General features: G+C 51.0%; 1 protein-coding gene across 1 annotated transcript; it reads left to right on the top strand.

Annotated features, from left to right (window-relative positions):
* Nucleotides 1–200: 200 nt before the first annotated feature.
* Nucleotides 201–24,459, top strand: LOC116666951 (deleted in malignant brain tumors 1 protein-like). Its single transcript, XM_032490726.1, is given in 11 exon segments — nucleotides 201–312; nucleotides 6,244–6,306; nucleotides 11,267–11,293; nucleotides 11,897–11,929; nucleotides 13,392–13,542; nucleotides 15,192–15,400; nucleotides 16,259–16,443; nucleotides 19,291–19,679; nucleotides 22,153–22,165; nucleotides 22,167–22,428; nucleotides 23,912–24,459. Coding segments are annotated over 11 exon segments (1,560 nt in total). The 5' UTR covers nucleotides 201–251; the 3' UTR covers nucleotides 24,079–24,459.
* Nucleotides 24,460–27,248: the final 2,789 nt, after the last annotated feature.

Here is a 27,248-nt window from a genome sequence, read left to right as displayed (position 1 = left end):
GGAAGTTGGAAAGTGTATCGCTAATGTCAGTGCTTTTGCAGTTGGGGGGGAGCCAGACTGTTCATGCGACAGTCCATCTAGAACACCTAAGATGTTGCCACAGGTCACCATCGATTGTGAGAAAAGTCCCTCACTTCCTTTATATTGATTTATGGCACCAATAGACATATACGCCCAGAGGACACGCCTCCTTTTGGCTACGAACCTATAAATGTCAAGGCATTTTCCCTCAGTGAGAAGAGCCCAGCAAAATGGGGATCTCCACAGTCATCCTTGAATTATGCCTTTTACTGGGTCAAGTTCTATCCACAGGTATTCTATCTAATTGTTATATTTGTTCATTTCACTGCGGCAAATTCAAATCATGGCAAATTATATCTACTTGTTCCTTGGTGCTAGACTTTCCATCTCAAGGGGAGTTTTGTATCAAGGGGGAGACAATTCTTTGCTGATAATTGTAATTGCAAGTATGTTTTGTTTTGTTTCTAGCTGGTAAATGCAAGATTCTGGTTAGAAAAAGTCAGTCATTATGTCAGTGTTTTCAGTGAGTTGCTCAGCTAAGGAAATGATTGATTGGTCTTAGAAAAATTCCTGAAATTAAGGAAAAGGGTGTACAGTTAAGAGGCCCTAAACCTTTGTCATAGCTGGTTAAGCACACAGTTTGTGTACTTGTGAAAATGGGCAGAAAAGATTGCCCTGTAAGTGCTCATAATGGGATTTCCCTCTGCAGGTGTGTCTGGCTCGTTAACCCATATTTACTGAGCAGAATCAGATCAGGTAGCTGAGCACACATAAGATCACTAAGATTCCAAGTTTATGTCTGACGCTGCTTTAGATCAATGACTTGAAGCTTAGTTACTCAAGCATATCTTTGTGTTCTTAGTGCGTCAAGTTATAAAATGTGCACGAAAGAGCCCTGGGCAAGTCAGTGAGACCGTTGAATGTCAGTGACATTTTACTGAGATGCTAAGTGAACAGAACGCTTAGCCAGTCTGTCTATTATCTCTCCCTCTGTTTCTCTGTCTCTGTCTCTCTCTGTCTCTCCTCTTCTCTCTCTGATCTCTCTGGTGTCTATTATCTGTCTTCTACTTCCCCTTCTCCCCCCACCACCATCCTTCATGCATTTCTTCCTTCTTCTTCCCACCCACCTTTTTCCCCTTTGGTGTCACCTTTTGCTACATTTCTGAATTTCAGGAGTCAGGGCAAAAGTATCCTAATTTTCAGATAACTTCCAGAACTCTCGTTCCCCCACGCTTCCCAGGGGAAGCTCTGAGGATAAAGGATGATTTGGGAAATTGCTTTCAGGGACGCAGCACCCCAGAACCAAGCCCTCATGGCCCTGGTGACGGGGGAGTAAACCTGCACTCTGTGACGTGTGTGCCCCGCACGGGGCTGCCAGCGGGCCAGCTGCCAGGGACACCCACCTTCCCTTCTTGTCGAGAGGACCTCGGGGGTCTTGACTCTGGACAGTCAGGGGCTGGAGAGCGTGTCTCCATCAGAATATCTGAAAATGGAGGCAGTGTTCTTGGCTCCAGCTTTTATCGGTACAGAGTTAAGCCCTGGATTTGCACCGGCTCTGGAGAGGGCCTGTCATCCCTTAAAGGACAGGCAGCGCACTGCCCCGTCCTATCCACAAAGGGGCTGAAGGCAGCCGCGCTCTTGTCTTGAGGGAAAGTGGTTTTACACGCTGTCACGCGCACGCGAGCGCGCAGACACACGCACACACGCGCGTGCCCGTGTTTGCAGTTCGGACGTGGGGACGAACTCGCTGCGGAGTGTTTGCTCTGCGCCGGGCGCTGTGCGGGACCGGGAGCCTCTCCTCGCTGGTCTAAACCTGCTCACAGCCCCCAAGTTCGGTAGCATCATTTCCACACTGCAGAGGAGGAAGCGGAGGCTGGGACAGGTTCCGTGGCTTGTCCAAGGTCAGCAGCTGGTGAGTGGCTGGGCCCGGAGTCGAACCTGGAGGAGGTCAGCTGGCACCCGGGTGGCCGCCTCGGCCTGTGAGCCCCCGCTGTCCTTTGCAGAGAGCGGAGCAGGTGAACGTCACTCAGCGCTGGCGCCCTGCGGGGGAGCTTTGTGCCTGGAGAGCCGAGGCCTCAGACACTCCTCTCAGTTCTGGTCTCTGCACAGATTCTTGAGAAGAAGTCAGGGAGCTCAGGTTTGTTGTGGGCCGGACAAACCTGCAGCTCCTGCGGCTCCTAGCCACGTGTTTCCTCTGCCATTTACCAGCTATGGGGCCTCTGCAAGCCTCAGTTTATTCGTTGGTAAAACGGGCTTGTGTTCCCACTTTTCGGGTTGTCGTAGACACCAGGGCCCCGTTGCAGGGCCTGGCCCAGGGAGGGCGCCTCAGGGCCGCCCACCGTGACTCTTCCAGGCAATCCTAACAGCTTCCCAGATGCAAGGTGGACTCTTGGGTTGCACCCTAGAACAGAAAAAGGAAAGGCTGGTGAAATCCAAATAAAGCCTGGACTTCAGTGAATAGGAAGGTTCCAGGGTTGGTTGGGTGGTCGTGGCAAATGCTCCGAACAGGTGAGATGTTCCCGTTAGGGGAGCCTGCGCAGGGGCTGTGGGAGTGCTCTGTATTCTCTGCGCTTCTCTCTAACCCTATAAAGTTATTCTAAAATATTTTTTTAACTTAACTTCCCTTGGTCTCATTTCTTCAAAGTTAATGTTTTGCAAAATGAGAAAGTAATAACTGCTTACAAATGAATTCCTAGCAAATTGTTAAAGCTTGTACTTCCCCTTACCATGTTTACTGGGGGTCTGACGGTGATTAACGCCTTGAAAAGGAAGAGGAGATCCAAGAGGGGGACTTTCAGGCATTGTGAAATGTCTTTAATGTGGGTGACATTTGGACTGGGGGAAGCACTTCTCTTGTCACCTAAATAGGCCACACAGATGTCTAATCACTCCCCAGTAGCGATCTTTTCTTCAACCTGTCTTTATTGCACAAACTGCCCGCTGGGTGTTACGTGACTCAGTCTTGTCTAGGTGTGGAATGTTAAGAATGAGGAGAAAGTCCAAGGTGGTGCCCGGGACTGAGTCCCAGCACCCAGCCTGGCACCCAGGACCTCGTGGCCCCACCCAGCCGTCTTCTCCAGCCCTGTGTCTCTCCCACCCTGCTGACAACACTCACCTGGGTGTCACTTCCCACATGTCTCATGCTGATTTCCACCCTGTGATTTTTTTTGTCCTGTTTTCCAGGATAGCTTGCAGCAGGATGTCTCGTAGTACAAAGCAACCTGTCCTTCCCATGCCGTGCACTCCAGTAACCCTGCCTCTTGCCGTGGTGCCTGCGCTCATGCTGTTCCCTCTACCTGGAATGCAGTCTTATTCTCCCCGCCCCCACCCCCTCACCTGGATAAATTTAGCTGTTGTTTTTAAATACCATGGACACAGGCCAGTCCAGGAACCTGTCCCTGACATGTGTTCTCAACACACACAGACATATGCACACACCCAGGCACACACGCACAAATATGCACACACACACACACACATGCACACACACACGCATACACACAGTGTGTCATCCTATGGTTGCTTCTCATGTTCTCCCACAGCACCTTAACTCTTGCACTGAGTTGTCTGAAGATTTTTCTAGGGATTCTGCTATGCTGGGAGTCCCTGGAGGGCAGGGAGCCCGTCTTGCTTGCTTAGTATCCGGCACAACCCCGTGCACTGCCGAGAGCCTAATGGAGGCTCCCGGTAACCCTAACAGAAGAGCAGGAGAGAGGGTGTGTGTGCCAAGAACCATCCCCGCTGTGCCCTGTGCCGGGTCCTGACAAGTATTTCTATTCCCTTACATCTCGTTTATGGGGAGCAAACTGTATCAGGAGCAATACTCACCACATCCTCTCCACTACTGAGAATTATTATTTCAGAACATTTAGCTTTCTGACAAGTTGACATAGAATCTTATTGTTTCACTTGAATCTCGGGAGGCAGTGGAGGGGAGCTGTGAGTGCACTTGGCGGGGGGTCAGTGCACTTGACTTCCGGTGTCAGTTTCACTGAGTCATTGCTGTGTGACCTTTGGCAAGTTGTTTTACTTCCCTAAACCTTGAATTTCTCTTCTATGAAACAGATGTGCATACTAATTCTACCATAAAGGATATTGTGAAGATAAAATGAGATACTGCAGGAAGAATACTTAGCTCGATGCCCAGAATGTCCCTAATTGATAAAAGACATGGTCCCCTCCCCCTCCTCCCGTCTCCCCTTCTCTTTCTCGCCTCCTCCTCCCTCTTTGCTTTCTCTATCCTGAGCTTCACTGTTTCTTTACTTTCTTTATCTTTTTCATCCTTGTTCTTTTCCTTTAGTCTACTTCTTCCCAACCTAAAAGGATCTGCCTCCTATAGAACCTCATCTCCCACCTTCAGCCTCAAACCACAGCTTTTAATGTATAGTTGGTCTAGAAAATGTAGGAACTAGAGAAAAACACAGAGAAACGGTAAAAAACACCTATAATCCTATCACCCGAGATCACCTTTGTTAAAATATGTATTTCTTTTCAAATTATATATGTAAGGGATATCATTTAATATACATGTTTTCTCTAGTTTATATTCTGAACATTTTAACATGCATTCATGATGTTTGGAGATAGAAGTTTTTTCAGGTTTTCTTTCTTTTTTTTAAACTTCAGCTTTATTGAGGTATGATTGACCAATACATTTATAAGATATTTAAAGTGTACCTTGTGGTGATTTGATATGTGTATTGTGAAAAGATTCATCATCTGGAGTGCTTGTTAAAAACACATATTGTTGGGCACCCCTCCATGGTTCCTGATTCTCAAGTTGGGAGGTGGGGGGGGGGCTTGGGGGGTGCTAAGAATTTGCATTGTTTTTAAATTCCCAGGTGCTGGCCTGTGTTACTGGTTCTTGGAAACATTTGAAGAGCCATTGTTCTAAAAGAGCTCTTTCTTGTGACTTGGACTGGTGGTTGGTTCTTCAAAAATGTTGCTCAAAATCGGGAAATCATAAAATATGATACACACACGTTTTAAATGTTTCATTGTTTTTAACTTAAAACATATAAATGCACTTTGATTCGCCGATTTCTTGCTGTGAGTCTCTCTCCGCAGGGATCGTCTGCAGTTCTGTAGCGTCTTTCTTGCATAAACTACGCCCACTTGGCGTATCTATAATTTCTAATTTAGTCCCTCTGAAGTAGAGCATGAAATGAGAGACATTTGCAAAGCAGGATGAGGGCAGACGCTCTGTTGTTTACAGATCCTTCTACTTCTTGCTGTCTGACCCACTTGATTACTTTTTAGCAAATTGATTTTATTTCCAAAGCTTTCAGCATTATTGTTATTGAAAGATATACTTCTTTTTGTATCTATATTTGATCAATTTACTTAATATTTATTTTAATTTAATGCCAAGTACAACTGGCAGAAGCAGGTTCAGGACTCACAACGGACTCTAATACACCGTGGCTGGCGTGAGTGTTGCCACGTGTACTGGGAGTTAGCCCACTAGCCTAGCGCTCAGTAGGTCTACAGAAAGATAGAGAGCCCCATTGCTCTGGCTGGGGGCTACACGCAGGTCAGTGAGGAGAACTTGTTGTCTACTGCCACCCATGGGATGCCTTTCCTTTAGAGCAGCCAGATACCGCAAATAAAAATACAATACACCCAGTCAAATTCCAATTTCAGGTAAAATTTTTTCTCAAGTATAAATATATCTCATGTGGTATTGGGGACATACTGATATAAGAAGTATTCTTCGTTCATCTGAAATTCAGATTTATCTGGGCCTCCCGTGTTTCATCCAGCAACTCGACTTCACCCCATTTTTTCTTGACATGTGTCCATGCCTTCTCCTGGGTCCTGCTGAAATATCCTCTCCTCTCTGGATTCCTCCTGCCCTTCTCCCAAGCCCATGAATCGCTTCCTCTGAGATTCCCGTTCCCCTCCACTGTGTTCCTCGTTGGCCAAGACCAAGAAGCTACTGGTTAGCAAGTCTGGCTGCCAGGTGGCTCTGAGCTCCAGATGCCTGAGCCTTACCCTCCATGACGGATCCCTCCTTTCTCCCCGAACTTTAGCTCAGGGCCTCATGTGCGGTCAGAGGCTGATTCCCTGAGTGAATCAATTAGTGAGTGATCGGTCCAGCTACGCTTCAAAGCAAAGAGTAATGCATCCCCCTTCCCTGCTCGAATTAGCTAATGGGGGGTCTGGATTTAATGTTTGTTTTCAGAAAAGCCCTCATTTGTGTCATTTTCTTTGTATTTTCAGTGATACCAACAATAGAAGACACCACAGGACCCGCTGTTTGGGAGACACAGACTGCCAGCTCTGGTAACTCCACCTAAACTCTGGGGCCCAAGGCCACCCCCAAGGACTCAGGAGGGGCTGCTGCAGAGAGTCCTGCTGGGTTTTAGATGTAGGACAGGAAGGGCCTCCTCCGATGTGGCTCACTTGGACCCTTAGCCGCTTCCTCGCAAGGTTCCTTATTGACCATAAGACAGGCCCGAGTTGCCAGGCAAAGTCTCTGTCTGGCCACACTACTGTCCTAGGATGTCTGTCCCCAGGCTCCCCTCACTGGGTGTCCAGCAGGGGTCCCAGGCCGCAGGGCGGCAGGGGAAGCTGGGGACAGCAGCACCTAACTGAGCCTTTCTGGATATAATCTCATTTCTCTTCTTTTCTAGATCTTTTAACAGGTCTTGGGGAAATAACGAATATCCCTGGTCAGTCAAAGCTTTAAATGATAGCTCCTTCTGCTCACTAATTCCTCATTTACTGCAGTCCTGTGTGTGCACAAGTGCACCTGCCTGTGCGAAAGTGAGGACCGTGATTTGCACCAAATAATACAAGTGTTAACAACATGTACACCGAGCGGCAGAATAGTGAAGTGGTTTAGAGCAACTGTCTGAGGGCAGATCCAGCCCAATCACTTACTAGTCGCTTGATCTGAGCTGCAGTTTCCCCACGGGGTTGTTTTGAGGATTCATTAGATGACACATATAAAGACCCCAGGTCAGAAAATGTTCACAATCATCTGCCACGATCCAGCTTTAAAAATCAGTGCCCTTGGTTGTGTGGGAGGGAGGAGAAGAGCTGTCACGGGGAGGGGGTGCTTTTGAGGTGTGGGGATACAGGCATTTTAGAAGCAAGTCTAGCGCTCTCACTGCACACACCTGAGCCTCAAGAAATCCTTATCGACGCCAGGATGCCGGGCTGGATCCCTCAAAACCTGCCCGTTTTCCTGTGTAATCAGTGTAGGTGATTCAGCAGGACCACGTCAGGCAGGAACATGGTGCCCACTGACCCCTCAGTCTCGGGTCTTCCTAGTGGTGGCAATCGGGCTCTCTAAGCCCCTCCCAGGAGGCTCGAAAGATAGGCTGAGGCCCATTCTTGGTCAGATGGCATCTTGGACTTGACCCTGGTGGAGTGGAGAGCACGCTGAGGCATTTTGAACTGGAAGGTGACTTGACCATGTCTGTACTTTGTAAAGATACAACTTGGGATGGTCTGGGGGTGACAGATGAATCTTCTCAGTCCAGAAACTGGCACAGAGTAGGCACTTCATGAATGCTGGTTGAGTCAGTGACTGCGGACGGGTTAGAGAAAGGAAGGGCAGGCCTCTGGGGCAGGCAGGTTCAAGAGCGGGAAGAGCTAACCTAGCAAGATGGCCGGGGACTAAAACGGAATGACAGCCTCGGTGACAAGCTGGGTGTAAGAGGTGAGGAGAAGGAAGACTCAAATGTTACACCCAGATTTCCTACACAGGGACGGAGCATGGTGACACTGTGGATCCAAATGGAGGGAAGAGACTGGGTTCCCTGTGGGATGAGGGGGTGGGATCCAGGAGGCCATTGAAAGTGTGTGTCTAGAGCCTAGGGGCTGGGGTGGGAAGGGCTGATCAGGACTGGAGAGGTGGACTCGGGGGTCCTCTTTCCTGGGAAGCTCTCGGAGCACACGAGGTCCTGCAGGTGGGGAAGAGAAGAGGGCAAAGACAGTGCTTGGGAGAGCAGTGGTAGGGAAGGTCCCGAGAGAGGAGAAAAATCAGCAAAGGAGCGGGGACAGTGGTCAGAGGAAGGAGGGGGACAGGGGGTGCTGGGAAGGGGACGCCCAGGCAGCAGAAGGACATGTTTGTCTCCTGGGATCTCTGTGGGCTCATCACCCTACGTCACTCACAATATCATCTCTGATCCTGAAGATGTGCAGAAGGTGTAAGGATGGGGGTGCACAGCTCTCAAGGCTGGCGGCCTCTGAACAAGGCCTGACCGGGTGTCTCTTCCATGGACCTTGACTCTGAGATTGAGGAGGAGTCAACCTGCAGAGGCATCTCCAAGGACCTCCAAGGTGGAGCTTGGTGTCCTGTCTCTATGAAGGTCCTATTGCCCATGCTCATTACTCAGTGACAATTAAGCCTTCATTCTCCACTGTGACAGTACCAGCCAGAGGCAAAGGAGAAAAGTTCTATAGGGGTTCTCTGAATGGAGGTCATAGGCTAGGACTGCAGATGGCCCAGGAGTTGGTTCCTGAGTCTGGACTGCAGCCCCCTCCAGAGCACAGAGATGCACATGGGCACCTGGTCTGCTGTGTGCAAGGCAGGCGCCCCTACATGGCTCGCCCAGCACAGCCTCGTCATCACCTGTGGTCGGTTCTGACAGATCACACATGGAATCTGGGCCTGGAGCAGGACTCCTCAGTCTTGCTGCCTCAGTGGACCAATAATAGCCCGGAGACTGATGATGGGTTTTGGGGCAACTCAGTCATCGAGACACACAGCTTATCACCTTGCCATGGAGAAAACAGATGCTGGTCTGCCGGGACCCAGTGGCTTTCCGGAGACCTGCCTCTGCTAGGTTTTCAGCCCACGTCTGTGCTCAATCTGGAGCTGGCCTCTGGCCTGGGATAACATTGGAACTGACACTGAGGTGTCTCCATCTGCCCTCTCAGCCTGGTGCCGTGTCTTCCTTGGGGACAGTTGGAGTTGCGGCTCATTCTTACTATGACACTGCCGTGAGCAGGGATTCTGGTCTCAATGAGGCAGGACTAGGGAAAGGGGCCAAACGTTTCCTGCTCTTCTGCTCTTTCATTTTCTGGGCTTTCCCAAGGCTGGAGTTTACCATACAAACGTGCACAGGCAGTTGTTTTCAGTAGACTCCCATAATTTTACAAGCAGTGCCACCGAGTAGTTGCAGAATTGTCCATCACACCCCGTCCGCTCCCCACAGCCATCACGAATCTGATTTCTGTGTCTATCAATTTCCCTATTCTGGTTATTTCCTGTGAGTGAATCAGGATTTCCTTCTTTACGTCTGAAGAATACTGTTTTGTATGGATGGACCACATTTTGCTTATCTGTTCATCTGTTGAAGGACATCTGAGTGTTTCCCCCGCTTCAGTAACTGCGACTAGTCCTCCTAGGAACATTCATGTACAATCGTTTTGTTTCAACAGTTGTTTCCAATTCTTTTGGGCGCATACCTAGGCTGGAATTCTTGGGTCATATGATAATTCTTTCTTCAATTTATTGTGGGAAAATGAAACTGCTTACCCCCACAGCTCCTCCATTTAATGTGCCCCCCACCCCCCAACGTGTGAAGGTTCAGGTTGCCCACATCCTCACCAACACTTGTTATTCTGTGCCTTTTTTCATCATCTTCATCCTTGTGGGTGTGAGGTGATATCTCATTGTGCTTTTGATTTTGCATTTCTCTACTGACTAATGTTGCTGGGTATCTTTTCATGTGCTGGTTGGCCACGTGTATATATTCTCTGGAGAACAGGGCCCTCAGAAATGAAGCCTGGGGGCCAGAGGGACCAGACCATGCCCAGGGCCCTGGCCCAGCTCCCAGAATAGAGAGGGTAGGATCCAGGTGAGACTGAGGAACCACGATGCCTGGTCCAGTGGCATCTCTGACAAATCATGTTTCTCTAAGGGGGCCTACGTCTACTATTTTTCTTCCCTATTTTTTTTCCCACTTACAGGTAATAGGCACCTCTAAGGATGCAGGGCTAAGGATCAATGACAGTTACTCTTCCCCACTGTCCTGATATTCAGTAGGTCCATGGTTTGTTTCAGATTCTGGGTAAGCTTTGGGTTTGAAAATGACTTGATGAAGTGCTCAGTGTAAAGGGAGCCTTCAGAACAACCTTAGATCCAGTAGGGGTGAACTGCGAGGTGGCACCTTGGAGGGGCTGGGAAGCTGTCTCTGGTGGTCTGCTCCCGCAGGGGCTCAGTCCATCCCAGTGGCCCCTGGGGATGCAGGCTGTGGGCTTCCCCTCTTCCCACCTCAATCCCAAGTCTGGGTTCAGCTACTGAATTGCTGGTGTTATGGGTCACTAATCAAAAACATGCACACTTCAGCCCACACCCAAGGGTTCTATAAAACAGCTTCTTGTGGATAAATGATGAACAAGCTTCAGTCAAGTCCTCTTGATGGCAAATACGACATGAAACTCAGAAGTCTTTCCCTGGAAGAATTCTGAATCTCACTGAGACCTCAAGACCTCTTCTTTCAGGAGACACAGAAGAGAGTGAATTTTCCTGTCTGCTTCCAAGGTCTGATTCTGGTTTGGCCCTGAGGCTGGTGATAGGTATCAGGGCCAGGTGGAGGTCCTGTACTGAGGCTCCTGGCACGCCATGTGTGACGACAGCTGGGACATCAGTGACATCAACGTGGTCTGCAGGCAGCTGGGCTGTGGTTGGGCCACGTCAGCCCCAGGAAGTGCCTGGTATGGTCAGGGCTCAGGGCCGATAGTCCTGGATGACCTGGGCTGCTCAGGGCATGAGACCTCCTTGTGGAGCTGCCCCCATAGGGGCTGGAACAGCCACAACTGTGGGCACTATGAGGATGCTGGTGTCATCTGCTCAGGCGTGCTTCCAAGGCTTTGGACCTCCGTGTTAGTGTGTGGTTTTCTCCAGGAAAGGGCTCTTCTTTGACCTGAGCTCCTCCCACACTGAGCTTCCCTGAAAGATGTACAGTTGCCCTGATGGCATCAGCAATAGCCATGCGTGTCCAGAATTTCATGGGTCTGAAGCAGCACTTTTCTCAGTGGCCCCTGAAGCAGACAAGGTGTAATGGACACTAAAGTTGTAAGAACGGATTCCAAACCGTGTGTGTGTGCGTGTGTGTAGGGTAATATCTGAGGTTGACATTTAATATTCAGCTCTCCTGGACAAGTCCCAGATCACCCTTCTCCGGCCAGGGAGGGGCGGGCCCTCAGCATCTCTCTCAGGAGCCTGAAGGGTTCACGGCAGCACATCCTGGGCACCCAGGCTGACCTTGTGTCCTCTTTCTTGCAGGTCCACAAATCGATCCTACCGTCGGAGGTGCGTCCCTGCAGAGCAACCCAGCAAGATTCCTCTCTGCAATCCCCCCTCTCAGTTCCCAGAAGGAGAAGGAGGAGGGCATGCCCCTCCTGGGGAGGGGTGTCCCTGGGAGGACTCTGGAATTTGTTTCGGTGACCAGCTGAGCTCCCAGGACCCTGGCTGTCGCTCAGCTCTGCCTGGAGGGCCCTTCTGGTCTCCTGTCATCACCTGCTGCCTCTGTTCCTTAAGGGACCTTGTGGGGGAACAGGATTTGTTCCCCTGGTCATCTTGGATGACTAATAACTATCGCAGTCGTCCCGTGGAGCACTGTGACCATGTTACTGACATGGCCAAGTGGCACTCTTGCAAATGATTGTCTGTTAAAGGATTCCCTCAAGTTGAGAGCAATCCCCAAAATGATCTTCATGGCACAGCGAACATATCTGGTGCCAAATATGTTGGGAAGTGCTGTGTACTCCAGCCCATTTGGACTGCCACAGTGTAACTGGGAAAGGTCAAGGCTCTGAGAAGTCCTGCAGAAAGAAAAGGATTTAGTTTCTCTATCGACCATGGAATTAAAAAATTATCCAACAATATCCTAACATTGCTTCATTTTCTTTCTAGATGTCCTGGGTCCATCAACTACTACCACAGAGAGTAAGTGTCACATTTTCCCTCCTGAGCTGTAGGGCACGGGTTTCTCATCCCCATGCTTGGCTGTCCGTGCAGTGGTGCCTACACCCGCAATGCCCACTTGTACCTGCACCCCCCCCCCGGCTTCCCCCACACCCCAGCCCCCACCCAGGGCCAACACAGAGCTTGCACACGCTCAACCTTCACATCTCCCCTGTCCCCGAGAGGACTTTTGTTTTAATTAAGGAAATCTCCTTCCTCTTCTTTGAAGTGAATGAGGTAAGTGATTCTTAAAAGAATAGATTTCATGGTTTTTATTTCTTGGAGTATTTCCAAAGCTTTGGGAAGAAGAAGGAGGACAAAGAAAAAATGGATAATTTTACAAATAATCATGCTTTTACGAGGAATTTTAACTTCATGATGTGGACAGAGTTCAGTAGCTTTCTATTGCTCTTAAGAAATGCTGTGGCTACTTTTCCTCATCGCTAGGCTTCTCCTATCATCATTTCAGATAAATGACCCTCTGATGCAGACTGTTTTTATAAATAAATTTTGCATACCTCCTCAATGTTTTTAGAAAAAGAAATAGATTTGCTGGACTAAATTTCACAGAGTGAGACTGTACTTAATAAATACTAACTCTGCTCATGTTAAGTATTTTTACTGTGTTTGCTGTGTGTATGGTCCAACCGCCATCAGGAATGCTGGTAAAATCACTGAATGTTGAAAAAGAGGGATTCATCTCCTCACTCAGATATTAAATGTTTAATATTGAATTAATGATGTAATTACAGTTGTGACAGTGGCTTCACAGGGGAAGTTCAGGGTGTCAAGAAGGCCCCTGGGCATAGACTTTACCTGATCAGGGGATTCAGGGAAATTCTTTATGAAGTGACACTTATGGGAGGCTTCCAAGGGCAGTGAATTTTTTTTTTGCAAAATGTCTTTCAGCCAGAAGGAGTGCCCTGAAGGTATTATGTAATAAATACTTTTTGGATGGCCTTAAAGTTAGCATTTTTATGTCATTGAAATGATTTCTACACCATAAAGTTTAATGGCTACACAGTTTTCAATTGTATGATATGCCATGATTCCGTTAAATAATTACTAATTACAAGAAAAGAAGAACTAATTCTCTCTAATCATATTTTATATACTTAGGTAATTACATTTCATAATATTTTTATATCATATTATCTCTATTATATTTTTAGAAACCTGAAATGCATATCCTTGTCTCTAAAACTTCAGCCTTATCTTCAATTATTTCCTGGTAAAGAAATAAAACTTCCCGGTGGGCATATCTGCAAGGCCAAATTGTCTTTAAGAAGCATTGTCTTCTTAAAGACAATGTGACCCTCAGTGGGTCGTCTGGGTCTAGGCACCTCCTGGCGGGTTTCTGTCTCGGGAACCGTGGAAACATTTCCCCCAGGTGACTGTGCAACGTGCACTGCGGGTCATCAGCCTTTCCATTTTGTCCCAACAGCAAATTATTCCTGCGGGGGCTTCCTGTCCCAGTCCTCAGGGATCTTCCACAGCCAGTTCTACCCTGAGAACTATCCGAACAACGCCAGGTGTGTGTGGGACATTGAAGTTGAAAACAATTACCGCGTGACCCTGGTCTTCACAGATGTCCAGTAAGTGTGTGTGTGGGGTACCTAGAGATATGTACCCTGCTGACTTTTGGGGGGTTCAATTTCTGACTGAGCACAGGGGCAGCCATGGAGGTGGGGCCAGGACAAAGGCCTGGGTTTAAAGTTGCAGCTCTGTCACTAACTTGCTATGTGATCACAAGAAATCACTTAACTTCCTGAGCCTTAAAAGAGGAGAATCAAATAGCTGCTGTCCTCCCCTCACTGGTTACTGGGAAGGTCACAATAGAAAGTATATGAAAATACCTGGAAAATGTCATCCCAGGGAAGGGATTGTTGTTAGGAGTAATAATAACACACAGAATCCTAGTAACAATCACACCAGTTTTTCTGAACCCGTTTGTCTGCACTCCCCCCTTTTTTGGGGGTGAATTCCAGGGGTCAGGCAGAGGTGGGGAAATCACTGCTGGAGAGGTTAGGTTAATCTGCTCCTCATCCAGCGAAGAGTGGGAACCACTGTTTTAAGCAGAGGAGACATCATCAGTACCACATCGATACATGATTGGTTCAAGGAGGGGGTGACCTCACTGGGGAACCACTGTTTTCTAACGTCCAGGGAAAGGGGACCACCATTTGCTCTCGAACAGCCATCACTGAGCAAAACAGTTCTCACTCTTGATTTCTGGTTGCAGTGGCCTTGGGAGTCTCTGCGCTGGAAATTCATTTGAGGTTTTGCAAAAGATACAGTATTATTTTAATCTCGTCATGATTACAATTAATTTTTTTAAATTGAAGTACAGTCAATTCCAATGTGTCAGTTTTACAGTTCATTTTGGATTTGGGGGACTGCACTTGTGGCTGGTGAGATCCTATGGAGGAAGGCTGACCATGACTGGTTCTTTAGCCAGCATCTTACAACAGTGACCACCGCCATGTGTTGTATCATTTATATCCATACGTTGTATCATCTGAGCCTCACAACAGCTCTCTTCCGTGCACGTGGATAGGGAGATTTCACCTTTGTAAATAAGAAACGATCTTCAGAGGTTATTTGACTTGCCCAATATTTATTTGTTCAATTATTTGTTTCTATCAGTAAGAATTCATGGATGTTTATTTTATTCTATGGCCAACTGGGGTCTTTTTGATCAAAGAAAAGGTCTAAGTCAGGATGTGATCCTTTCTCACATGATACAGAGAGCTGTCAGGGGAGGGGCCACAGACCTCATGTGTGTGACCCCAAAATGCAGGGCTGAGACCCGTGCCTGGAGGCCATGGGAAGATGAATCTCCGCTCGATTTAAGAACATCTGACAAACTAGTGGTTACCAGTGGGGAGAGGGCAGGGGGAAGGGGCAATTTAGTGGCAGGGAATTAAGAGGTACACAACTATTATGCATAAAAAATGCTATAAGGACATATGGTACAATACGGGGATTATAGCCACAATTATATAAAAACTATAAGTGAAGTATAACATTTAAAAATTGTGACTCACTATATTGCACACCTGTAACATATAATATTATACATCAACTGTAGATCAATTAAAAAAAAGAAAATCTCTTATTTTCAATGATTAACTTTGTCGGGGTTTCTGCCTTAGAAAGGTGTGACCGCTCTCACGGCGATCTGATCCCCTGCACCAAATCCTGGTTAAAAGTGAAGCCAAACCTGTGTGTTCCGTCCCTGCAGGCTTGAAGGCGGCTGTAACTACGATTACATTGAAGTGTTTGACGGCCCCTACCACAGCTCCCCGCTCCTCGCCCGGGTCTGTGACGGTGCAAGGGGCTCCTTCACCTCCTCGTCCAACTTCATATCCATCCGTTTCGTCAGCGATGGCAGCATCACGAGGAGAGGGTTCCAGGCTGAATACTACTCCAGTGCTTTCCCTGAGAACACAGGTAAGTCCCTGATGGTCAGGGGTGGGGCTCCTCTGAGAGCCTTCCGCTGCTCAGCCCCCTGTGGCTGTGAAGTAAGAAGCCAGAGACACCTTGTCAGGTCACCAAGGCTCCATCCAGCACAGAAAGGGGCCAAGAGCGGGGGGTCTTGGCACTGTGGCTGCTCAGAAATGGCCGATGGTGGCCTATTGGCCTTTCTGTGGTCAGCAGAGACTAGGAAGAAGGGGCAAGATGATGCTTTCAGCACCTACTGAGGTGTCAGCGCCAAAGGCAGAGGTGACCACATGGCTTGAGACCTTGTGACCATCCCAGAGTGAGAGACACTGAGACCATTTCCTGAGACCCAGCACATCTGGCTGCTACCCTAAGACGAATGGAGCCGGTCACGCAGCCACATCTGGCAGAGGCCAAGGGCCACAGTCTGAACCGTTAAATGGATTGATTTACCAGACTGGCCGGGGACCGGGCCAGGTGCTGTGCTGGCTCTCTTGCAGGCAGGATTTTAAGCTCTGACCCGCCCCATGGCTAAAGGACCAATGTTTAGGTCCATAGCGAAGGATGTTGATTTCACAACATCCCCACAACCCACCCCCCAGTGCTACTTCACTTTATGGATAAGTGGTAACTTGGCAAAACATTTCACTCATTTCACATCCTGCCTCCATTTCTCCATCAGAGGAATCCTAAGTCCTTGTGTCCTCCCAGGGCTGTCGTGAGAGGGAGACTGACTTGGTCACAGGGCACGCGGGGTGGCAGGGAACCGGGTCCTGAGGGGACCATTTGCCCACCATCTTGGTCTCTGCACCTTTATATGGGCTCGGAGGGCGCTGACTGACTGCACTGTCCACCCTCGGTCCCCAGAGCTGCTTTGCCTGCCAAATCACATGCGAGCCAGTGTGAGAATTGACTACCTCCAATCCTTGGGCTACACTGCCCACGACCTTGTCATTCCCAACTGGAACAGGAACCGCCAGTGTCAGCCCCAGATAACAAGCAGCCAGGTGACCTTCACGATTCCCTACTCCGGCTGCGGCACCATCGAGCAGGTGAGCCTGGGGCTTCCCCTCCAGCTCCTGCTGAGCGAGCTTTCTTACAGTGATGTGTGCTGTGCTTTTTGAATTCTGGGGACCCAGAAGGCATGCTTATGGTATAACTAGCATGTATTTGGGATGAAGATATAAATTTGTTTCTTGGTGCCACGATGTCCTTGTAGCCACATCCAAGTAGAAGAAAGGAGGAGGCAGGAAGTTCAGCAGGGGCTTTTTCCAGCATCCTTTAGCAGAGAGGGTGCCTGGCAGGCTGTGCTCAGGTCGGCAAGGACCACAGCAGCTCCCGGGGCAGCTCCAGGTTTGGATGGTTCTGGCACTTACACGGGTTGGGGTTGGGGTGGGTGTTTGCAGGGAAAGAATGCAAACATTCATTAGTTTTAGAAATCTTACATAAACACACAGCTGTTCCAATGCATTGCTAAGCCTTGGAGGAACTCGTGTCTGTGGGGACCCTGAAGCTCAAGCGTCATTAGCTTCACAGGAAATCGGTGTCTGCAGCTGCCGTGTGTTGAGCTGTCACCGTCTAGGGGATCAACTGTCTTGGTTAGCCTGGGACCTCTCAGTTTTCAGCATGGAGGAGTCCCGTGTCCCAGGCAACCCCTTGATCCTGTCACCCTACAAGTGGCAGACCCTGAGGTTAGCCCGTGTCCTACCACCCAAATCCCCACCAAGACAGTGCAGCCTCCTCTCATCATCACCCCACTTTAAAAATAGGTAGACTGGGCCTCGAGGGGGCGAGCAGGTTGCCCGAGGCTGCTCAGCCAGGAAGCAGCAGGACTGACGTCAGAGTCTGAGAATCTCCAAGATGTTACGCTGAGTGAAAGCAGCCAGACACGCCCGATTCCCCACATGCGACCCATTTACAACGTTGAGAAATGCAGAACCAGCGTCTGAGGGTGGCGAGCCCGCCTGCGGGGAGGGGCGGCCCGCGAGGGGCACGGTGGCACTGTGGGGGCCGGTGGCGGCGCTGGGCATCTTGCTGAGGTGGGTTACTCTCAGAGCTCACTGAGCGGTACCCTGACAGGGGCTGCATTGAATTTTACGTACATAGATTTTCGATTCTTCAACCTAAGTTCTGAATTTTGGCTGCCACCTCAGTAATCACTTCAAGATTTTGTCAGTCAGGGAGCAGATGCAGGGCAGATACTTCTGTCAGGTTGAGGACTGCAGCAAATGTGCCCCCTGGAATGCTTGCGTCTGTGCAAGGTGTGTGACACACACGTTCAGAGGGCTTGTCATTCACCAAAGACACACCGGGCGTTTGCTGCGGTCCAGGCTTGGCGCCCTGAGGAGGCTGTTCCTTAGCTGGCAGGGTCAGGAGAAACAGCGGGAGGCGGAGGGGCACTCATTAGCTAACCAGATTGGCCTGAGGGTCTGCAGTCGCCACTGGGGTCACCCAGCTCCCTCTCGACAGTCCCCGCAGACACGAGATCGCCTTCCCAGAGGAACTGAGTGGGTCAGGGAGACTCACAGGCAGAGAAGGGTACAGAAGTGTCAGGCCATGCAAACGTTCTGGTTGACCTGGCTTTCATATTCTACCCTGTGAATCAGACATGTTGGATTCTGGTTTGTCATGAGTTTAGTCAGTGGAGTGAGGACACCAACGGTGACCACCCTGCAGGTTCTAGATGTGCAGCCGAGAGCTTCTGACATCTGAGCATCCCGTCTGTGTTATTTTGTGTTTGTTCTTGCAAAGGCACCAGGTATGGTGGGAACTCATACCTGGCTGACAGAAGTTTGTCTGACCATCGTAACGTTGGGGAAGGAAGAGTCCCCCAGTCTCCACCTGGTGATGCCGCTCTTGTGCTTGGCTCACCTGAGGCCAGATGGTCATGACCATGGGTTTCCAGGGGCACCTGTTTGCCTGTGTCCTCTTGGCCATTTGGGCTGGCTGCTTCTGGCTCCACCCTTCATTCCTTGGAGGACTTTTGCTGGGCTCTTGTCCCCTGGACCTTCCTCCATTCCCTGGACATGTATTGATGCCACTGATGCTACTGTAAACAGTACATCAAGCCCTGAGAAAAGAGAGATGCTTACACATACCCTTTCCTTGAGATGCTCACAGACCACCAGGTGCAAGGCTCTTGTCTCTGGAAAGGTCGCTCTTACAAGCAGATCTGTCAAACAGCATGAGAGACCAACATTCTTAGGAGTTAGCTGTCCTTGGTGAAAGGCATAATAGGAAATGGTCCTGAGGTTTGGGGAGTGAAAAAGCAAAGTGTGACAGGAAGTGCTCCAGCGTTGCCATGGCTCACCCATTGGTCCATATGAGCCTCTGGGGAGGCTCCTACCCAGAGGTCAGAGACCCACCCCAGCTGTAACTGGGTCTCTGTCGCTTCTGGCTCCAGCGGCTCCGGACACCAGGCTGCAATAGCTACTGACCCATCCAAACAGCGCAGTGAGAACTGATCCCACCAGCCTCTCCCACGTGACCGCCTCCCCTGATTTCCCCTAGCAGCAGTGGAAATGAAACAGAACCAGCCAGAAGGGCCCTGAGCCGTGGAGTCCAGGCTCAACTTAGGTGTACAGCAGGGGTAGGGCTCATAAAGACTCGCCCATCTTTCCCTGAGCAGCAGCTCCCAGAGGCGCCAATGCCTGGCTCACACTGTGGTCCCCATCACGTGGTAGAGGAAAGGGGATGTGTGAAGGAGGGAGTCTTGCTGGTTAAGCGTATCTGTCCCCGGGTAACGGTAACCATGGCGATAGTCATGCACCATCTCTTGTGGTTCCAGGAGGGTTATGAAATCTTGTTCCATCACTTCCCTCTCATTCTGCGCAAAACCAGCAATGAGATGCCCTTAGTCGGGACATTTGCCTGACTGCTCTCCTGCCTGCCTCTCCCAGGTGGACAACGACACCATCACCTATTCCAACTTCCTCAGAGCGGCTGTTTCAAGTGGCGTCATCAAGAGGAAGAAGGACCTCCACATCCGTGTCAGCTGCAAGATGCTGCAGAACACCTGGGTGAACACAGTGTACATTGCTAATGACACCATCAAGGTCAAGAACGTGCAGTATGGGAATTTTGACTTGAACGTGTCCTTTTTTACGTCCCCTTCATTCTTATATCCTGTGACCAGCAGCCCATACTATGTGGACTTGAACCAGAATTTGTACATTCAGGCTGAAATCCTCCATTCCAGCACCTCCTTGGCCTTATTTGTGGACACCTGTGTAGCGTCACCACATCCCGGTGACTTTACATCTTTGACTTATGATCTAATCCGGAGCGGGTAAGGACATGTCTTCATGGGATAGGCTTCAACCTTTATCTGATAACTCAAACAGCACTAGCCCAGACCTCAAGAAATGCAGATTTGCTCCCAATAGCTCAAGCTTAATCAGTTAGGTTATCATCTCTGGGTGTCTGAAGAATTCAGCGACTTATCAGTGGTCACCAAGCAGTTTAGCTATAAAGTGAAACTGGACCAGGTAACTGAATATTAAGGCAAGACTCACTATTAGAAAGACATGCATGTCGTGGGAAAAACATTGATTCTGAAGCAGATTGAGGTTAAGATGCCAGCTCTGCTACATACTAGCTGTGTCACTCTGGGCAGAGGGTCGCACCTCTCTGAGCCACTTTCTTCAGCCATCAAATGAGCCTAGTGAAGCCCATGTCACAGCCTGTAGGAGGATTAAATGAGAAGGAGCAGATGGGGCCCCAGGCAAAGAGCAGGCCTGGCACGAATGTTGCCTGAAGGCAGCAGGTGGTCTCCTGACCTCCATCTTCTGAGAATGGATGTTGTCAGAGTCCATGGTTCCAACCAAGCTCAAGAGACGCAGAGGTGAGGCGGTGGTGCCCATGCTGGGGCCAGGGGTGCCCAGGTTGGGCTGCTCCACCGTAGTCCTCCTTCCCTGGGTGAGAGGACTCTGGGGAAGTGGGATTTGCCTCTTCTGAGCTCATACAGGGGTCCCAGGACACTGGCACATGCAGCGCTCATCCCTGCCCTGTCCTGTCTGGCCATCGGTGTGCACACCGTCTCTTGGCTTACACGTCGACCTTGGCACCTCAGTAACAATTTCTTCCCATAGAAGTGGTGCTGACAGGGTGAGGGACTCTGCTGGGAATGAGCCTTGGGAGGTTAAATTTCACACCTCCCGGAGATCCTAGAAACAGCATCTCTTTCCAGGCACAGTTTGAATTTGTGTCAGGTGGGTGAGTAGATGTGGATCCTTGTCTTGCTCAGTTTAGGCAGTTGGTTCAGTTCACAGCAGCCCCACTGGCAGCAAAGATGTCGCAGAAGCTTACCCACATCCTCTTTCTACAGCGAGTAACAAGGTCACATGTGAATTTATGTCAAATGAGATTAATGCAGATGCGTGAGAGATTTGGTCCTTTTCTGGATCTCAAGGTTCATTTTGGTCAAATTCAGGCGTGTGTATGTATATAACGTGATGCACTCTTCTCAGAGGAGGGGGAGGTGCACGTGGGGGTAGACGTGTCCCAGCTGCCCCTGGAGCGGAGGCACACTGGCTGCAGAGCAGCTGCCTGGGCGCCCATGGCAATAACCCGGAGCCACTCCCGGCCACGCCCAGGCGTCTCCTGTACCTTCTGTAGATTTGGCCTGTGCCGGGGCTCGGGTGCCTTATTTTCAGACTTTCCGCGGGGGCTGTGAAGTGCAGTCTGGGTTCCGAAGCTCCGGCCCCCACAGGCCACCCCGACGGCTGCGGCGTCAGTGCGGTTCCTGCCCGGCGGTCCCGGGTTCACCTGACCTCGTGTACGACTGTCCCAATGAGTCCCTGGGTCCTTCCCCTCTCAGCTTTGCTGCTAAGTGACCGCTGGGGGAAGGAACTTGGGCTTGGAGAGGACGTGGGTGCAGGGGAGGAGGGAGCTCTGAGAGGCACAGGGAAGGGAGGGCGTGGGCTCCGGGTCGCACTTCCCAGCGGAGTCAGGCTGCCCTGGTGACGGCTCCCACCCAGCGCAGACTTTTCCGCCCCCACCCCCGGGCCAGTTTCCTTGCTCTTCTCTCTGCCCGCGTCCCCGCAGCCCTACCGCTGGGGGCGCCCGTGAGTCAGCACGAGCTGCTTCCTCCGCGGGGGCCGCTGGGGGCCGCCCTCGGCCATCCCCTAGGACAGCACCTCCCGGGGCACTCTTAGGTGGCTTTGCCCCGCACACCGGGGAGACGAGGTGCCTGAGGGAATGAGGACGTGGCTGGCACTGGAGCAGCAGGCCCTGGACGGCACTCAGGCCCGTGTGGAAAACGCCGCCGCCCGGGGCTCCGGGCAGCTGCAGGACCAGAGACACGGGAGCACCAAACACACCAGAGAGCAGGCGATGGCCACTTGCCAGCCAGGCCCTGAGACCACAAAAGGGAAGGGAATGTCCCTTCCTCGTGCCCTCTCTCTGGCCGGGCTGCTTCCCTGACTCAGCGGCGGTATTGAGCTCACGGGTACTGAGCATGCGCTGTGGCGGAGGGAGGGGGGCTGCTGGTCCACGTGGACCCCTGGGCGGAGGTGCTGCCTCGAGATGCTGCCCATGTGCTAGGGCTGCCAGGACCTCCCCGCGGGGCTGCAGGCGGTGTCCGAACCGCGCTGCGAAGGAAGAACGGAAGGCAGGAAGGAAGGAAGGCAGGAAGGGAGGAAGGCAGGCAGGCAGGCAGGCGTGGGCCTCAGGGTCGGGCTGTGAAGATCCACGCCCTGCATGTCCCGCTCCTGCAGGCAGCGCCTTGGCCAGAGCTGACGGTTCCTCTCCTCTCCTTCCAGGTGTGTGAAGGACTGAAACCTACCAGTCGTACCATCCGCCATCGCCCCACATGGTCCGCTTCAAATTCAGTTCCTTCCACTTCCTGAACCGCTTCCCCTCCGTGTACCTGCAGTGTAAGATGGTCGTGTGCAGGGCATATGACTACTCTTCCCGCTGCCACAGAGGTTGCGTGGTGAGGTCCAAGAGGGACGTGGGCTCTTACCAGGAGAAGGTGGACGTTGTCCTGGGACCCATCCAACTGGAGGATGCCCCACAGGCTGAGAAGAAGATCCTGGGTAGGTGTCCCTCCTCCCACCCCACCGTCTGCCAGTGAGCCTTGGGCACTGGGGTTGTGTCTGTGGGCGTAGGTTCCACCTGGAACTGGGCACCTCCTGTGTGCCAGGCACATTGGGCTATGCTGGGCGGTACGGAGTTGAACTTGACCTGGTTCCCGTCTTCTTCCAAGGGCTTCTGGTCTCTGAGGGGAGGCATGTGTAGGGTTTGGTTGAGAGAGTTCAGACCTGGGACACAGACACACCTGACACCTTTATCCTCTGCGTTCTGAACTCCCAGCCTCACACTCTTCATCCATAAAACAAGTTAATACTTGCCTCTGAGGACTTTTGAGAGAATTACATAAAATAGTGTCATTTACACTGCTTTGGCCCCCACCTGCTACAAGTCACTGGGTGCAAAGTACGCTGATTCTGGTTTCTATTATTGACATTCACATTATTAACATTAATGATATTAAATAACATTAATATAATTTATATTAACCTTCATGATAACATTATTAATGATGATAATGACACCAAACTATAGACCCGTTGCAGTGAAATCAGGGTCTGGGCAGGGCCTTGGGAGGCAGGCAGGACTGACACTGGAAAAGCCGTTTCATTTTCCTCATCTAGAACGGGGAGCAGAGATCCTGCTGTGCTGCCTTGTGGGTGTGGATGCACAAATGTGTGCAGAAAGTCTCCTACAATTTCTGGTCCAGGCCAGGCCAGGTCAACAAATGTGGTGGCCTTGGTGACAGGGGCAGGTGTGGGGCAGCAGGAGTTGTCACAAACCGTCCAGCAGTCACAGGCTCCACCCCCGTAGGATCTTTGACAGCTCACTCTCCTCAGGCCTGTGTTCAGAGCTTCCCCCCTCCCTCCTCCCCCTGGCCTGGCTGCTTTTCTGTTCTTTCCTCACATATTCAGCATTCCATGCAGCTTTTGAAGGCCTATTATGTGCCAGGAGTCATATAACCAAGTAGATCAAAATCCTTGCCCCATTCCAGTGGGAGGGGACACAGTGCAGACAGAAGTCACCTGCATGGTACCCACCATGGGGCTGGAGCCGCAGAGAGAAGGAAGACGGGGCAGGTGAGGGCAGAGGGGCCTATGGGGACATCTCTACGTCTCTTCCCACCAGTGCTGCAGTAACTTAAGGCCTGTGTCTCTCTTGCTGGGACTCTTGTACCCATTTCCCCAACTTACTCCCCTCCCATCCATCGGGGCCTTGAGTCAGCTGAGTTATACAAAGCCCCACTCTGACTTCCTCTTCAGAACCCTTCCCCAGCTCTTGTTGGCTGACAAGACACTGTGGACTCTCCCAGAGAGAGAATCAGCTGCCCTTTGTGGTCTAGCTTCTGTTTCGTGAAAGGTGCTCCCGTCTCCCTTCGCCTCCCCTCACCAGACAAACAGTCCCCTGCCCAGGGACCCCCACCCTGACTTGTCTCCCTCCCCTTCCCTCCTGGGCTTATCCTGATCCCAGCTCTCCTCTCCTTCCCAGACCTTCCTGTGTCCCCCCTGGAGGAGTAGGCCACCGCCCAGGGGAGCGACCACTGTGCCGCCATCTCCATTGGGACCTTCGTGGTCGTGGTCCTGGCCGTGGCAGCCTTCATACTGGGGAGAAGCACCCGTGCCTCTGGTGTCCAGCTTCTGAGCGCTGAGATGTGAAGCAGGAGAACACAGAGCAGACAGAGGCCCCCGGGCTCTGCAGCCCAAGTGAGGAAGGAGGAAACCAGGGCACCCAGAGCACCGAGCGCTCTTTACTCTGGCCCAGGGGCACGGCGGGGGGCAGGTGGAGGTGTGGGTGAGAATGATAGGAGAGGGTTTTCCCAGAAACAGACGTGGTGGTGGGATAAAATGTCAGGCCAGCAGGTGCCGGAACCTAAAACCCTGCCTGCAGCTGTGAGCCCCTCACTAGTGGCAGCAGACCTTTCTCTGGATAGAATTTCTTTCCTGAGCTTTAATGAGCCAGATTCTTAGACCTATAGTGGAATCTCAGCCTTTCCTTATTGTAGCACATGCTTAATAAAGAACTTACTTCGAAGCAAATGTGGATTTGGTCACTGTTTCCAGAGGCTCACCTAAGCGCTGGATCCCTTCAAGTTAAGCAGACAGGCAGGTCAGGCTCTCAGAAGAAATGAGAAAAGCCACAGGGCCCTGCCCTATGGCCTCCAGAACCTTCTAGGAAATAGGGAAGGTGTCCTCTATGCCCTTGACAAGTTTTGGTTCTGCCCAAAGCAGGAAACACAGGGTGAAGCTTAGAGAAAGACCTGAATGCTAAGAGCATCATAAATTGTAAATTCGAGCTGACTGCATCCATTCCTCCAGGAATCTGTGCATCTTCTGGTTTTTGACAACATATCCAGGACTGTGAGGTGTTAGGGAGGAGAGTGGGCCTCCAGGAGTCTTGTTTGTACGTGGTCTCCAGGGAGAAGTGGATTGCCAGGCGCCCCCAGGAGCTCAGAAGAAACAAAGGCATGGGGTGGCTACCAAGGAGACAGTGGATTTGCCAGAAAATGGGAGAGCAGCCAGACCCTGGGCCCCTACATAAAGTTTGGGAACAGTGGGATCTATGAATAGTTCCCTGGCTTGTGCCAGCATTCGTCCCTCTGAGCCAGGCTGAAGACCCCTGACCCGAAGGGGAACTGCTAAGGTAAGCCTCACTCAGAGGCGTGGCTTGAGCAGATGAGACCCCAGCAGGGCAGCAGCTGCAGGGGACACCTCGGGATGGGACTAGCTGTGGTCCCAGCTGGCAGCTGAGAATTGAGTTGTGTGCTGCCCGAGAGCCCAGGAGCACTGGGGCGAGCAATCTCCGCCCACGCCTACCTGTCAGCCTCCCTGAGCCCTGCATGGGGCAGAGGCGCCTGGGGCCCAGGAAATTCTCCTGTTTCCACTGTCTTCGCCATCCCTGACCACTGTCGCCCTGCTCTTTCAGGCTGAGTGATGGAGGGCAGCACTGAGGGTCTTCTTATTGGGAGTCTTCTCCAAAGGGCAGTGACAGTGTAAAGAAATTAGCTCTCGGCCGGGACCTGAGCACACGCAGGAGAAGCAGCGATCAGGGCTGCACGGGGGGTTGAGATACGCAACGGTGGAGCAGAGCAGCAAGTTGGACATCGTACCCTGCAAACTGTCTGAAGATGGAACCAGCACAGGGTCCTGACTTCATTCATTCCTTCATTCCACTGGCTGCTGGCTCCAAGCCAGACCATTTGCTTGGCCCGAGGATACAAAGAGAGGTTACAAATGTCCTTACCTTGTTAAAGTAGAAACTTGATCCCACTAGACTCCACCTGGAATCTTCTCTCTTATTGGGAACATCTCCTGCCCCTCAGGAGCCAGCCATCCTCCACAGATGAGCTCCGTGTTCAGACTCCCTCCTGGCCATGGGCTGTCCCTTAAGGGAACAGCTAAGGACCCATTTCTTGCCCAAATGGAGCTCTGTATATGTTCTGAGAATCAGTGTGGATGTGTCTACCCTGGAACAAGTCTCTCTGTGGGAGCTGGGTCTCCAGCAGTGGGGGGCTGGGGCAGACTACAGGGGGACAGTGTCACGGGTGCCTCATAAGGAAGGAGTATCCGCAGGTGAGAAGAGCCAAATCCCATGGCAGGGGTGCAGGTGAGGAGGTGACAGCCTCCAGGAGCCAGGCTGGTTGATGTCTAGTGTGGACAGTTGAGTGGAAGCAAGAGTTGAAACAGAGGATAATCATTAACTCCCTTCACAGCCACTATGGATAGGATCTCTGTTGTGTGAGTATCAAAGTGTCTGCTAGAGGTGTTTTTCAGGAACTTGGAGTCTGCCCTCTATCTATTTTGACCAGTTAGGAGCCCCTCCCCTTCATGTGAGCACGGACAGGAGTTTGATTGGTGAACTCGGACGTCAGTTGGCTGAAAACTCCATCCCCGCATTATGCTAATGTCACCATTTTCTGAGCATGAGTCCTGAGAGGAAGCAGGAAGCTCAGAGGAACCTGCTGCTGATCATCTTCCCTTGCATCTCCCACTGCCCTATGCTCTTTATTCATAAAATCCCAAGACCCTCCACTTTGGGGAGGCAGATCTGAGACTCGTTCTCCTCCCTCCTCGCTTGACTGCGTTGTGAATGAAGCTTTGCTCTGTTGCAAACTAGGATTTTTAGTGTTTGGTTGCTGTGCATTGGGAAATTAGACCTGGCTCTAACAAATCTGGCAAATCAGCCAGGATAATGGAGTTTTTATGGCGACTTGAATAGGTAAGAGAGACAGTGAGGTCCAGGTGACTGGCAAAGTCAGAAGCCATAGTCATTGGGGACAGGGACAAGGAGCCAAGTTCAGGGATCTGATTTGTGGAATCGGGCAGAGCACAGGCACAAGGACTCAGAGAGGCTGCGTGGAATGGGAACAGGCACCCACTGTTCACGCCACACTCTGGGCAGGGTGGGGCTGACACCAGGCTGCTGTGAGGTGGTGGCTTTTCAGCCACTTGGAGAAATAATCCTTTGTCTTTAGGTAAAGACGAATGTCCTAGGCATTCAACACAAAGCAATATGGATAACATAGGAAAAAAGCAAAAATCTCACATTGGTTCAAATAAAGGAGTAACGCTTTCAAGGTGCAGAACCACTGATGAAATATCATTGGCTAGTGTGGTGAAACTCTGGGGCCAAGTGAGACCGGGGACCCCAGTGTCTCCCACAGACAGGACGTGCAGGAAGCACCAGGAGCCGGCCAACCAGGCAGGGGCTTAAGTACATAGACCCACCCAAAAACTACCAGCTGAGGGAGGCTGATGGAAATCTTATGCTGGACCTGGGACCACCGCCACGGGAAGCTGAAGACAGACCCAGCCCAGGCACTCCTCGA

The sequence above is a fragment of the Camelus ferus genome, chromosome 11 (assembly GCF_009834535.1).
Source record: "Camelus ferus isolate YT-003-E chromosome 11, BCGSAC_Cfer_1.0, whole genome shotgun sequence".
NCBI classification, from domain to species: domain Eukaryota; kingdom Metazoa; phylum Chordata; class Mammalia; order Artiodactyla; family Camelidae; genus Camelus; species Camelus ferus.
This window is presented reverse-complemented; position numbering and strand designations above follow the sequence as displayed.